Below are 13,233 nucleotides of genomic sequence, written 5' to 3'. Positions count from 1 at the left end.
GAATCATGGCCAACTACATTAAATTGAGCAGAGCAGAAACGTCAGTTGTGGAAGAAATGCACGAATACTGCCTCTACGTATAGAGCACCTCTTAGGAATCACACACAATCTCGACGAACTGAATCGAACGGCATAAGGAACTCATGTATGTGTGTATGCATGTAATATTTTTGTGCAAAAAAACTTGGAGTAGCTAATGCCAGAGACATAACCGCGAGATTGACGTAGGACTGCATTCGATATGTGTATAAAAAGCAATTGATTTGATACTGTCCGACCGTTTAAGATTTATAGTAACATTTGTGGCAACATTTATTTTATATCGTCGAAATAACTGCTTTAACTTCCGTCCATATTATGTTATTTGGGATTCATTTCTAGTTCCTAAAGGTGTCACATTGTGGAATTTTCTCCCATATTAAACACTGCTCGATGCATTTTTATTGAACTCAAAGCAACTGAATGTTGGTTTTATTTGCATTCGTTCAATGGACAGTCCGCACTGTGAACGGTTCACTATACTGATTATTTCATTAGATTTTTTTCTAAACGGGTTATTTTTACTTCTAATTTGCATATTTCAAAGAGAATTAATTCTAATAGCTCTTGGGGAAATCAACCCCCCCCCCCCCTGCTATGGAAGCTGGTTCCTGAAACCGACGCATTTTGTTTTGGTGGCGTTGTTGTTAACAATATTTTAAGTTACGTTCATACCATACAATCAAACCACACTGGTGTCAAAAGTTAATTTCTTCAAACCCAATATAAATATAACTCTTGTCTAGTATTCTCTGCAAAACAAGTAATTTGACCTCTTTTTGAATAAAAAAAGTGGTTTGTTATAGTTTGATTATATTCCATCGAAATAATTTTCTTATGTTGGTGCAACCGCATGAAGAATGATGTGAACACTGCTTAAACACAGCATTTGACAGCGAACTAGAACCAAAAGAACCAAAAATTTCGGCTTCAAGCCAATTGTATGCAGATGACAACCGCACCACCGGGGTGGGGAAATCCTTAGAAGGGCCGATTAAAAAAAATTTCTCCGTCGCGTTAACAAAAATCTAACATTTTTTTCATTCGTTTCGTGAAAGAAAAAGAGAAAATATTCAATCAGAGAGACAGTTATTAAGAAATCAAGTCTGGAGTAATTTCGTTACACTTTCGTGTCGTGAAATTTTGAAAATGCTCCTTTATGAGCATAGTAAAGAAAGACGTAATCCTACGTCAAAATGCAATCCACATTTCAAAGTGACGATGCAAATAATAAATAATTAATTATTAATTATGGTTCCATACAAAACTTCTGGAAGTTAACCTGATCCGACTTTCTGTTCCGTAATTACAAAGTGATGAAGGCATAAGGTTTTAGACATTCGCTTAGAGTGACGATGAAAAAAACGTAGAAAAAATCTTTTAAATTGTTGCCAAAACTATTTACAAATCGCTCTAGTGTTTTGTTTTTATAACTCACTTCGGGTATACAAGTCTCCAGACTCCGTTTCTGGAAGCATCAAAAGTAATGATCACGTAATCCAAATTGGAACTTTGGAGAGATTCTCAGAGATAGTTGAACCTATTTTCACAATTTTGAACTGAAATGAAATGTTTCATGATGCCAAAAGTTGTTATTAGGTTTTATCCTAATGCGACTGCCGGTTCCGGAGTTTTTCAAATTGTCATTTAATTTTTTAAATTCAAACCTGTTTAAACTGTTTGGTTTTTATTCAAAATTGAATAGAAAATTTTTCTATATTTTCAATATTTTCAAATATGAGTATTATTAGCAAGCCGTCATCACACTACTAGGTGGATTAAAACAGGATTTTTTTACAAATCTCAATTAATTTTTCAAAAGGGCGTATAAGCAAGTGACAGTTTCTCTTTGTTTACTTTCTCTTCTATTAATTACCAAGCGGTTTCCACGTTTATCACTTAACTCTTTGCATGAAATGATACCCGAAACTTTCGACTTTCAAACAGAATAGTGATATCAAAGAAAATCTTTTTAATCACATCACAATAATCGAAAGAGAGAGTGATTAAAGAGAAACTGTCAATTGCTTATACGCCCTAATGAAAAATCAACCGAGAAATAAATTCGTTGTTTTAACTGTTTTTTTATTAGAAGAGACGTTCTTCAGCAATGCAAAAGGAGCGGTTTTTTGACAGATATATTTTAATTGTTCTTCACATTAACAAAATCGTAAAAAGGCAAATAGTAACATACAGTACTAGTTTTCAATACTCGCTACATCTTCATTGTCATAATTACCTTGACTGTATGAAGTTAGTCTAAAGTTGATTTACTTTTACTACATTCGAATTATAAACAGTATCTACAAATTTTTGATAAATAGATGTGCTTACTAGTTAGTTTAGTTTAAATTCATAGGTTTACAACCGAAGGGCACTTTCGCACGTTAACTCATGTTTGAGTGTCATTAACAAACATTTATGGAACGAGTAATTACATGCACTCGTTATCCCATTATGTTATTTCTACTGAACATGCCTAGACGAAATGTAGATGTAAGATTAGCATTATCCAATTAGTTTGGTATCAGTACCATAGAGGAAACTTTCGAGGGCGACAATCAGATTTTTTGTTAGTCACAGAAAAACCATCAGTAAAGAATGATTGAAGGAAAGAACTTAGCCAAGTACATCCTATTTCGTATTCGTGAATTCGTTATCAATTTATTTGAAACAACTTCTGCTCACGGTTTCCGTCATGTCGTGCAAGCAGGAACTCATGTAGTTGAGCGCATCTTCTGGATTTTTTGGATAACGGTGGGGGTTTTCGGAATGATCGCTTTGGCCCAACGTATTTGGTATCGTTACCAAACGTCACCGGTCGTCATTTCGATGGATCGTAATATGTATTTCTGGAACACTAGTTTTCCAAGCGTTACTGTTTGCTCCCGTCAAAGGATTGACGAACAAAAGGTCCACGAATATGTTCAGCAGCATCCGGAAAAATTCGTGAATCCAACCGACGAAGAAGACTTCAGTGAATTCATCACTAAATTGGCGAATGCTACATATGACACGTTCTTGGAACTGCCCATGCACAAAACTTATGGAATACCATCGGAGCAGTATTTGGAATTGATCCAAAATTTGTCACTCAATTTTCTTCCTCAAATCAGCAGTGGAACCACCTTGCCCTTACTCGACCAGACAACTATTACCGAACTGGGGATATGTCTGTCGGTGAACTCTAAGATAGCAGAATACAGTTCGTTTCAATACTGGTCCGATAACCGGTGGGATTTACTGCCTTGGCCAACTACTGCTGTTGTTCATCCCTTGGATGGTGAAGTATATGGCCAATTGATCAAGCTCGATAGTTCGTACGAAGTGTACTTTCACGGTTACATGGAAGTTCCCGAGATAGCAAAGCGAAGATATCTATTCCTAGAGGCGTACTACACTACAGTGGAACTACTTGCACTCGAACTCATTACGTCACCCTCGGCTGGACAGTAAAATGTCGGTCACGTGTTTCGTCAGGTTTTTATTTCCGAACTATTTCCAGATTAACTGTTTCCCAGAGGCAATGTCGGTTTACTCACGAAGCTGATATCCTAGATTTTAGCCCAGTATACAGTTATAACTTGTGTCGCATTGAGTGCCGCATGCGATTGGCTATCAAGCACTGCGGTTGTATTCCTCATTTCTATAGAAGCAAAGGTAAGGGATTCACACATGAAAAATCACGTTCATTTTTATTGAAAAATTAACAGATAAAAATAACAGACTCTATCGAATTTGTGATTTTGAAGGGTATCGTTGTTTGGGCCAAAATGCCGGTATGTTGCATGATTCTTATATGAATAATATTTATCAAATAACTTCTTTCATTGTTCTGCGAAGATTTTCTAATAACCCTGCGCGATAAAGATAAATCCATTCAATGTGATTGTCCTCCCAATTGCGATGACTCCAACTTTTTCGTTCAAGCCTATGTGAGTAGAAAATATTTTCCCTATATCCAGATAATTGTTTGAGAATATCTATTTCCAGAGATCCAGAGAATGGTTCTTGGGAGCAAATCTTCAGTGGGGCTTAACCGATTATCCTAAAATGCAGCTACAACGGGATATCATTTTCGGTCTATCAGATGTCTTCGGTAATATGATTTTATAGTTTTTTTCTCTATATATCAGTAATCTTCTTGTGTCGATGGTATACAAAAATTTTCCCAACAAGCAAAATAGAATCTTAGTATTTTCTTTCCAAACAATTTGCATATTTTTCAGCCTCTCGAGAAACGGCGACGTGACGCAATGTAAAATCCACAAATGATATTAAATAATAAGTGTCTAATCGAATTTCGGTGAAAGCTAACATACCCTTCAAAATTTCGGCAAACGCTTTGGATGGTCTCGGTATATCTGTTATTTACTGTGTGTGTAGATTGTGTTTAAATCAATAATAATACCCCGGATTTATCCTTATTCATTCATTGCAATACTGATCGAAATGTTTAAATTAATCTCTTAGAATAATCAAACAGTCGATCCGTTCTAATAGTTGGGTTATTGTACCAAAAGTCATCTCATTGGAAAAGTCAGCATGTTATTTTGAGGATTACTAGTCTTCCAAACCGCAAATTGCAATAAAATCGGATACACAATCTTCGATTAGGATCGGAGAAGCAATATCACTGAAAAAATATTGCGATAAATGTGCAATACTCTGAGTCAATGCATCGAGTAGAGATATCTGATCTCACAGTAACCAAAAATTTTGATATATGAGATGAATAATGGAGCAGAGATGAATAGGGGACCATTACCCTATACAATCCCGGGTTGGCGGTTCAATGCATAGGGCGCTGGTCTTACAAGTCAGTTGTCGTATATTCAAGCACCGACCTGGAAGGATTCTTAGTGTCAGCAGGATCGTACTACTAGCCATGCAACGATTTCTGTACGCTATGTATTGGCTGCGAAGTCTGTTGAAAGGCCAAATCCCACAAAATGAATGGAATGCCAAGACTTTGCTTTGCTTTTTACTACCCTATATTCAACATATGATCAAGGAAAAATCTTCCCAACAAAAACAAATTAATTTACAAAAAATTTAGCAAATAGTATGATTCAAAAATTTTCTTTTTTATTTTCAGTATACATAGGCGGCCTCGGAGGATTTTTTCTAGGTTGCAGTCTGTTAACCTTCACAGAATTCATTTACTTCCTAACCTGGCATTTGTGCAAGCGCATCGTCACCGGAACTAGTAACGACGGTTAACTTTGGACTTGACTGCAGTCAACTGTTCTTTACGCAGTGCACGTTTCGCTTCACTAGTTTGTAGCAATTTTCTAAGCCGAACTATCCGCGCCGAATTATGATTTCGTTTGATAACCAAATCCTGTTCACGTTTCGCAAGCGATGATTTCCGGTCGGTCAGATTCCGTTCTTTTTCGTCTAACTGGTACTCACGACAGCAACGATTATAGGAAAGTAGATTCGGAGATATCGCTGAGGGTTTATTCACACAATGGACATTTTTATCTGCAATAAATCCAAGCTAAAGAGAACATCTAGCCCGTGAAATCTAAATCTAACCTATGTTCCTGTTCGTCACCCCATCTATAGCGGCCTTATGGTCTTCAATAGCTTGCCGAATTTTAGAGTACCGAGATTTCTCGATTTCATGAATAGCAATAATTTTCTTCTCATTAGCCATTAGCTCTGTCAGTTGTAATTTTGTTTCCTAAAAATAAAAAAGTTAAACTCGTCTTTTTAGACAGTCGGCTGAGCCAAACTTTACCTCGCAACGTTTTTTGATTGCTTCCAGCTGATTACTACGTTTATTGAGATTTTCCGTGAGCTGTTTAACCCTGCATCTTAGTTCTTCTTGTTTCTTCTTGTGCATACTAATTTCATCTGAAACAATAATAATGAGCTAGTTGCAAAACTCACATGTTCAACGCTTACCGTTAACCTTTTGATTCTCATTTTTTAGCCATTCGATTTTTTCAGCACTCATTGTTTCCTGTTGTTCCAAAACTGGCTTTCAGTGTAAAATTCAAACTCAAGAAGACGCAACACAATCAACCACGTGCTACGATGGAAAAAAAATTACCCGGCTACTGCTGTCGTCTGTTACATCCATCTGACAAATCTCATCACTGTGTCATTTATTGCGTGCTTCTTTTAAAACCCAGTTACCTTTGTCGACCATTTTGACAAATTGTACTCCATAAGCTCAACGAGGAAGCACGTCTTTTCAACACTAGTGCAAAGCATTTTCGAATATTTCGAAAAAAAAACAAGTAAGAATATTCTCTCATGCGGTACCGAATTAATATAGTCATACCGCGATATTTTCACCGGTAGTCAGCGAAGGTAGAATCTATAAGGCTACAAAACAAAATATAACAGGCCTTTGAAGGTGTGCAATCAATTCAAAGATAAACTCTAGATTACGAAGTACCATGCAAATCCATAAAATCAACTGTTCAGTAATCGTGAACCGTTGAACTCAGTAATAGTATACTTTTATTATCCTTTGTTTTGAAGCGTTGATAAATTCAGAAAATCGTCGCAAAAGTACCGAAAGAAAGTAAACATGTTCACAAAATTTGCGCCGATTGCTTCTAGCATGAATTGAAACGTCTCACACTCATTGAATATTAGTGTAGTTGAATATAATAAATTTCTTCCTAAATTTCAAATTCAAAGATCCGCGGAATGTAATACAATTTTTTTTATTTCTTGCATATTTTAGTTCGATTTGTTTTGTGGTGTTGACTCTGTTCTACTTCGTAGGACCTGCCGCTGCTGGAGTTTTGACCATCACGTAACTCTCAAATCCTCTCTCACGGTGTAATCTATAGAATCAACAGTGCTATAAAATTTCTCTTTTTATTCGTTTCTGTTTCTGATTTCGAGAGGGACCAGGGCCCCTCGGCTTCCTTTCTGGGTATGTGGCTGCCTGTAACATTTAAAATATTGAAACCGTTGAATCTGGTGAAATGACATTTCAATTTACTGTATACTCTCATAATCTGAAGAAAAGAACTAATGATTCCTTCATGGATAGAATAGAATAATTCAGTTCCACTGCAACTATCGGGCTGATCGGACGCATGTTCGTGTTTCTCCAGTGGTGCGGTGAATTGTTTTATTCCGCTTTCAAGGTCATTTCGTATTCTATTGTCTGAATCAGTGCGGTCGAGTGATAGTTCGAATTAATCCGTCTTCAAGGTCAATTGTGAGCTGTGTAAAGAAGCACTGTGTGGTACCGTTAGCCAGCGCCCAGCTGGGCGCTGCTGCTATATTGTTAACAAATACATTGGACAGTGTATAGTGAAAAAACGTATAAGATTCCATTGTACAGTGCAGAAAGAGACTGCAAAAAGTGCTTTTTCCTCTAGGAGGTTTTTTGCACTTTATTGATCAGGAATATTCACCGATTGCCTAGGACCGGGCCTTGTCGGCCGTTCACCCTTTGAGAGCTAAATATAAGTATTTTTGCCTTTTTCTTTTTTTCCCCTGTTCTTCAATACCACTACATTTGTCCTCCAATATTTACCCGAAGGCACAGAATTGCCTGACCTCCCTCCAGATGACAAAATGGAATCATCTGATAGCCAAATATCTCGTGTAAAAAATTATCCCGATGGGCTTGCACTCCCGGCCGGACCGTATGCGGTTTACATCCGGACCAAAGCCAACGGTAAAAAATTGAACCTTCTAAGACTTTCTGAAGACCTGTCCTCGCGATACAACACTGTACAAAAAATTGAAAAGGTACGCCCGGACAAGCTTAGGGTCTTGTTAGCCAGTGCAAAACAGGCTAATGAGATCGTTCAAAGTGAGTATTTCACGCGGGAGTATCGCGTATACGTACCAGCTCGCGAAGTCGAGATAGACGGCGTGATCACCGATCCGAGTCTGACTTGCGAGGACGTTCTTAAGCATGGGGCAGGCGGTTTTAAAAACCCCTTACTCAAGAACGTTAAGATACTGGACTGCAAGCAATTGCGTTCAGTATCGACCGCCGAGGATGGCACTAAGTCCTATATCCCATCAGACTCGTATCGGGAGACTTTCGTTGGCTCGGCTTTACCTAACTACGTCCTCCTGGACCGAATTCGTTTACCTGTTCGCCTTTTTGTGCCGCGGGTCATGAACTGCACCAATTGCAAACAATTGGGACATACAGCATCCCATTGTTGCAATAAATCTCGGTGTATAAAGTGTGGAGGGAGTCATGCGGATAACTCCTGCAGTGGAGACAATGAAAAGTGTCTCTACTGTAAGGAGGGGCCGCATGACCTCTCTGATTGTCCCGCGTACAAATTGCGCCAGAATAAGATGAGGCGTTCACTTAAGCAACATTCAAAGCGTTCTTTTGCTGAAATGTTGAAGAGTGCTACGCCTCCAGTAAACCTGTACGCTTGTTTGGCAACTGACGAGAGCGAATATGATGACCCCCTCGAAGGTACATCTTCGGCTGTCCCTCTTAGCTCATCATACAGAAAGAGAAGAAATAAATCTCTTCAAAAGCTCCCTAGTAAGGGTTCGAAGATGTCCTCTGATGGGTCTCGAAAAATTACAACAACTGGTAGTGATGGCAAAAAACCAGAGAGAAAAGCTCCAGGCCTTGGAAAATTAAATTCCGAGCAAGAATTTCCATCACTTCCTGGGACTTCAAAACCCCCGAAAGTCCCTAAAGATCAGTCAGAAAATTTACCAAATACTGGGTTTGTTAAATTCTCTGATATTGTGGACTGGATCATGTATACTTTCAATATTACTGAACCTCTTAAAAGCCTGATAATGGCTTTTATTCCTACAGTTAAAACATTCTTGAAGCAATTGACTGCGAAATGGCCCCTTCTTTCAGCGATTGTATCCTTCGATGGCTAAGTCACCCAAAGAGGTCACGGATACAATCACTGTTATGCAGTGGAATTGTAGAAGTATCATCCCAAAAATAGATCCTTTCAAATTTTTACTAAATAATCTGAAATGTGACGCATTTGCACTGTGCGAAACTTGGCTAACTTCTGAAATACCCTTAAACTTTCACGATTTTAACATTATTCGTCTGGATCGAGATAATCCCTATGGAGGAGTACTTTTGGGGATCAAAAAGTGCTATTCTTTCTATCGCATTAACCTCCCCTCGATTCCAGGTATTGAAGTTGTCGCATGTCATGTTACAATCAAAGGTAAGGACCTTTGCATTGCTTCCATATATATTCCCATAAGAGCCTCGGTTGGGCATCGGCGGCTCAATGATATCATAGAGCTTCTTCCCGCACCGACGTTGGTTTTAGGAGACTTTAACTCACACGGTACGGGATGGGGTTGTCTTCACGACGATAACAGATCAGCTATGATCCATGATATCTGCGACAACTTCAATATGACAATCTTGAATACGGGAGAAATGACACGAATTCCTGCACCACCAGCAAGACCAAGTGCGCTGGATTTATCCCTTTGCTCGACATCGCTACGGTTGGACTGCACGTGGAAGGTGATCCCTGATCCCCACGGTAGCGATCATCTACCTATCGTGATTTCAATCGCCTACGGATTAAGACCATCGGAGACAATCAATGTTTCGTATGACCTCACACGAAATATTGATTGGAAAGGCTACACAAATTCGATATCTGAGAAACTAGAAACAACACAAGGACTTCCTCCGGAGGAAGAGTACACGTTTTTGGCTGGTTTGATTCTCGACACCGCGACTCAAGCTCAGACGAAACCTGTACCCGGCGCGAAAACTAACATCCGTCCCCTCAACCCGTGGTGGGACAAAGAATGCTCAGAATTAAACGCGAAGAGGGCTTCATCTTTTATCGAATTTAGGAAAAACGGAACATCTGATAATTTTAGAAAATACGCGGCATTAGACGCTAAAATGAAAAGCTTGATTAAAGCGAAGAAAAGCGGTTATTGGCGTCGATTCGTAGACGGATTATCGAGAGAAACATCAATGAGCACTCTTTGGAACACAGCCCGACAGATGCGCAACAAAAACACCACGAACGAAAGCGAGGAATATTCTAACCGCTGGATATTCGAGTTCGCTAAAAAAGTATGTCCTGACTCTGTTCCGGAACAGACGATCATGCGCGTCGCCTCATCTAACAGAAACGAAACACCTTTTTCGATGGTCGAGTTCTCACTTGCGCTTTTATCGTGTAACAATAAAGCTCCGGGGTTAGACAAAATCAAATTCAACTTGTTGAAAAATTTGCCTGACTCTGCCAAAAGGCGCTTATTAAATTTATTCAATAGGCTTCTTGAGGATAATATTGTCCCACATGACTGGAGACAAGTAAGAGTTATCGCCATTCAAAAACCAGGGAAACCAGCCTCCGATCACAATTCGTATCGGCCGATTGCTATGCTTTCCTGTATCCGGAAATTGTTCGAAAAAATGATTCTGTTTCGTCTAGACAATTGGGTCGAGACTAATGGCTTACTTTCAGATACACAATTCGGCTTCCGCAGGGGCAAAGGAACGAACGATTGTCTTGCGTTGCTCTCAACCGAAATTCAAATGGCATTTGCTCGTAAAGAACAAATGGCGTCAGTTTTTCTAGACATCAAGGGGGCTTTTGATTCAGTTTCCATAAACATCCTATGTGAGAAGTTGCATCAGCATGGTCTTTCATCAATTTTGAATAACTTTTTATATAATCTATTGTCCGAGAAATACATGTATTTCGCGCATGGTGAATTATCGACAATACGATTCAGCTACATGGGTCTTCCTCAGGGCTCATGCTTAAGCCCCCTTTTATACAACTTTTACGTAAACAACATTGATGAATGTATCAACACATCTTGCACGCTAAGACAACTTGCCGACGACAGCGTTGTGTCTATTATAGGACCCAAAGCTGCCGATCTCCAAGGACCACTGCAAAATACCCTCGACAACTTGTCGACATGGGCTCTTCAAATGGGTATCGAGTTCTCTACGGAGAAAACTTAGCTGGTTGTATTTTCAAGGAAGCGAGAACCAGCACAATTACAGCTTCAACTAGGGGGTGAAACCATAGCTCAGGTCTTCACATTCAAATATCTCGGGGTCTGGTTCGACTCTAAAGGCACCTGGGGATGTCACATTAGGTATCTGAAACAAAAATGCCAGCAGAGAATCAATTTTCTTCGCACAATAACCGGAACTTGGTGGGGTGCCCACCCAGGAGACCTGATCAGGCTTTACCAAACAACGATATTGTTCGTAATGGAATATGGATGCTTCTGCTTCCGATCCGCCGCGAACACCCATTTCATTAAACTGGAAAGAATTCAGTATCGTTGTTTGCGTATTGCCTTAGGTTGCATGCAGTCGACTCATACGATGAGTCTCGAAGTGCTCGCGAGCGTCTTACCATTGAAAAATCGATTCTGGGATCTCTCATATCGATTGCTAATCCGATGCGATATCTTGAATCCGATGGTGATTGAAAACTTCGAAAGGCTTGTCGAGCTCAATTCTCAGACCCGTTTTATGTCCTTGTATTTTGATTACATGGCTCAGAATATTAATCCTTCTTCGTTTGTTTCCAACCGTGCTCATTTCTTGGATACTTCTGATTCTACTGTGTTTTTCGACACTTCCATGAGAGAAGAGATTAGTGGAATTCCGGATCACGTGCGCCCTCAAGTGGCCCCAAATATTTTTTATAATAAATACAGAACAGTCAACTGTGAAAAGGTGTTTTACACTGACGGATCAAACATCAACAAGTCCACAGGCTTCGGCATCTTCAATCAAAACATCACCGCTTCTTACAAACTCAGTGATCCGGCTTCAGTTTACGTCGCAGAATTAGCTGCTATTCAGTACACCCTCGAGATCATTGAAACCTTGCCCAAAGACCATTACTTCATTGTCACGGACAGTCTAAGCTCAATAGAAGCTCTCCGGGAAATGAAGCCAGGAAAGTATCCCCCATATTTCCTGGGGAAAAAACGGGAACACTTGCGAACTTTATTTGAACGGTCTTATTTAATATCGTTAGTCTGGGTCCCTTCGCATTGTTCCATTCCAGGCAATGAAAAGGCAGACTCATTGGCTAAGGTGGGCGCATTAGAAGGTGATATTTATGAAAGACCAATCTGCTTCAATGAATTTTTCAGTATCTCTCGTCAGAAAACTCTCGAAAGTTGGCAAACTTCATGAAGCAATGGCGAACTGGGACGATGGCTACATTCCATTATCCCTAGGGTATCGACGAAACCTTGGTTCAGGGGGATGAACGTGAGTCGCGATTTCATTCGTGTTATGTCGCGGCTCATGTCAAATCACTACACTTTCAACGCACATCTCCGGCGTGTTGGGCTCGCGGAGAGCGGTCTCTGCACCTGTGGCGACGGTTATCAGGACATCGAGCATGTCGTGTGGTCGTGCGTAGAGTATCGTGACGCCAGGTCGAAGCTACTGGAATCCCTAAGGGCCCGAGGTAGACCGCCTGAGGTTCCGGTTCGGGATGTGTTGGCGAGTCGGGATAGTTTTTATATGCTTCTCATATACCAGTACCTTAAACACATTGACATACAAGTATAATGTGTTATTACTCGCTCAGAAAGTATAATCTCCACCTACAGGTTCGACACTAACATCCGCCCGTTTCTCTCGATCCCCGTCCCTGTCCACCATCTTCATTGGAACTAACAAGATCTTTTTTTTGTTACTAACTTTTTCGTTCCCCCTTCCCTGTCTCTTCACCATCTCGATGGCAACTAATTAGATCTCTGTCGTTTTCAGATATTTTGTTTCCACATCCCCTTTTTTACCACGTTTTCCACAATATTTACTTCTCTTTTATTTTCTTCGGCAATATCATTATCACCACCCACGGAAGACCGCTTCAGTCGAAAACCAGCATGCGGGCCACCCGCCGGGCCCTCGTAGCCTGGGGGTGTTTCCCGCGGACCCACACGGACCAACGCCATCTGGAAGACTCATGCAACACTCAATTCATCGACCACTGCCGATCGCCATTACGATTTACGAGAACCCGAGATGACATAGTCTAATGATACTATTATAGTTTTAAGTTAGTCGTTAATTAAGATTAGAAAATACCCTTGGCATCTTAGAGCTTAAGCAGTGTGCCTTAAATTATATTACATTATTGAATAAAAAAAAAAGAATAGAATGATTGACTCACCTCCAAGTTTTACTGAGCAGAAGATACATGAAGAAGTTTTAGTTACGGGAGTAGAAGTTAT

At 39.9% G+C, this 13,233-nt stretch overlaps 2 protein-coding genes across 2 annotated transcripts; one reads left to right on the top strand and one right to left on the bottom strand.

Moving 5' to 3' along the window:
- The first annotated feature begins 2,811 nt into the window (after window positions 1-2,811).
- Window positions 2,812-3,495, top strand: LOC131428695 (uncharacterized). Its single transcript, XM_058592742.1, has one exon. The coding sequence runs from the start codon at window positions 2,812-2,814 to the stop codon at window positions 3,493-3,495; it is 684 nt and encodes a 227-aa protein (XP_058448725.1).
- Window positions 3,496-5,157: 1,662 nt separating this feature from the next.
- Window positions 5,158-6,103, bottom strand: LOC131432816 (uncharacterized). The gene is made up of 4 exons (XM_058599348.1): window positions 5,953-6,103; window positions 5,786-5,901; window positions 5,581-5,728; window positions 5,158-5,526 (listed from the first exon to the last, which is right to left on the bottom strand). The coding sequence occupies exons 1-4, from the start codon at window positions 6,002-6,004 to the stop codon at window positions 5,246-5,248; spliced, it is 597 nt and encodes a 198-aa protein (XP_058455331.1). The 5' UTR covers window positions 6,005-6,103; the 3' UTR covers window positions 5,158-5,245.
- Window positions 6,104-13,233: the final 7,130 nt, after the last annotated feature.

Source organism: Malaya genurostris, chromosome 2 (genome assembly GCF_030247185.1).
Source record: "Malaya genurostris strain Urasoe2022 chromosome 2, Malgen_1.1, whole genome shotgun sequence".
Classification (NCBI taxonomy): domain Eukaryota; kingdom Metazoa; phylum Arthropoda; class Insecta; order Diptera; family Culicidae; genus Malaya; species Malaya genurostris.
This window is presented reverse-complemented; position numbering and strand designations above follow the sequence as displayed.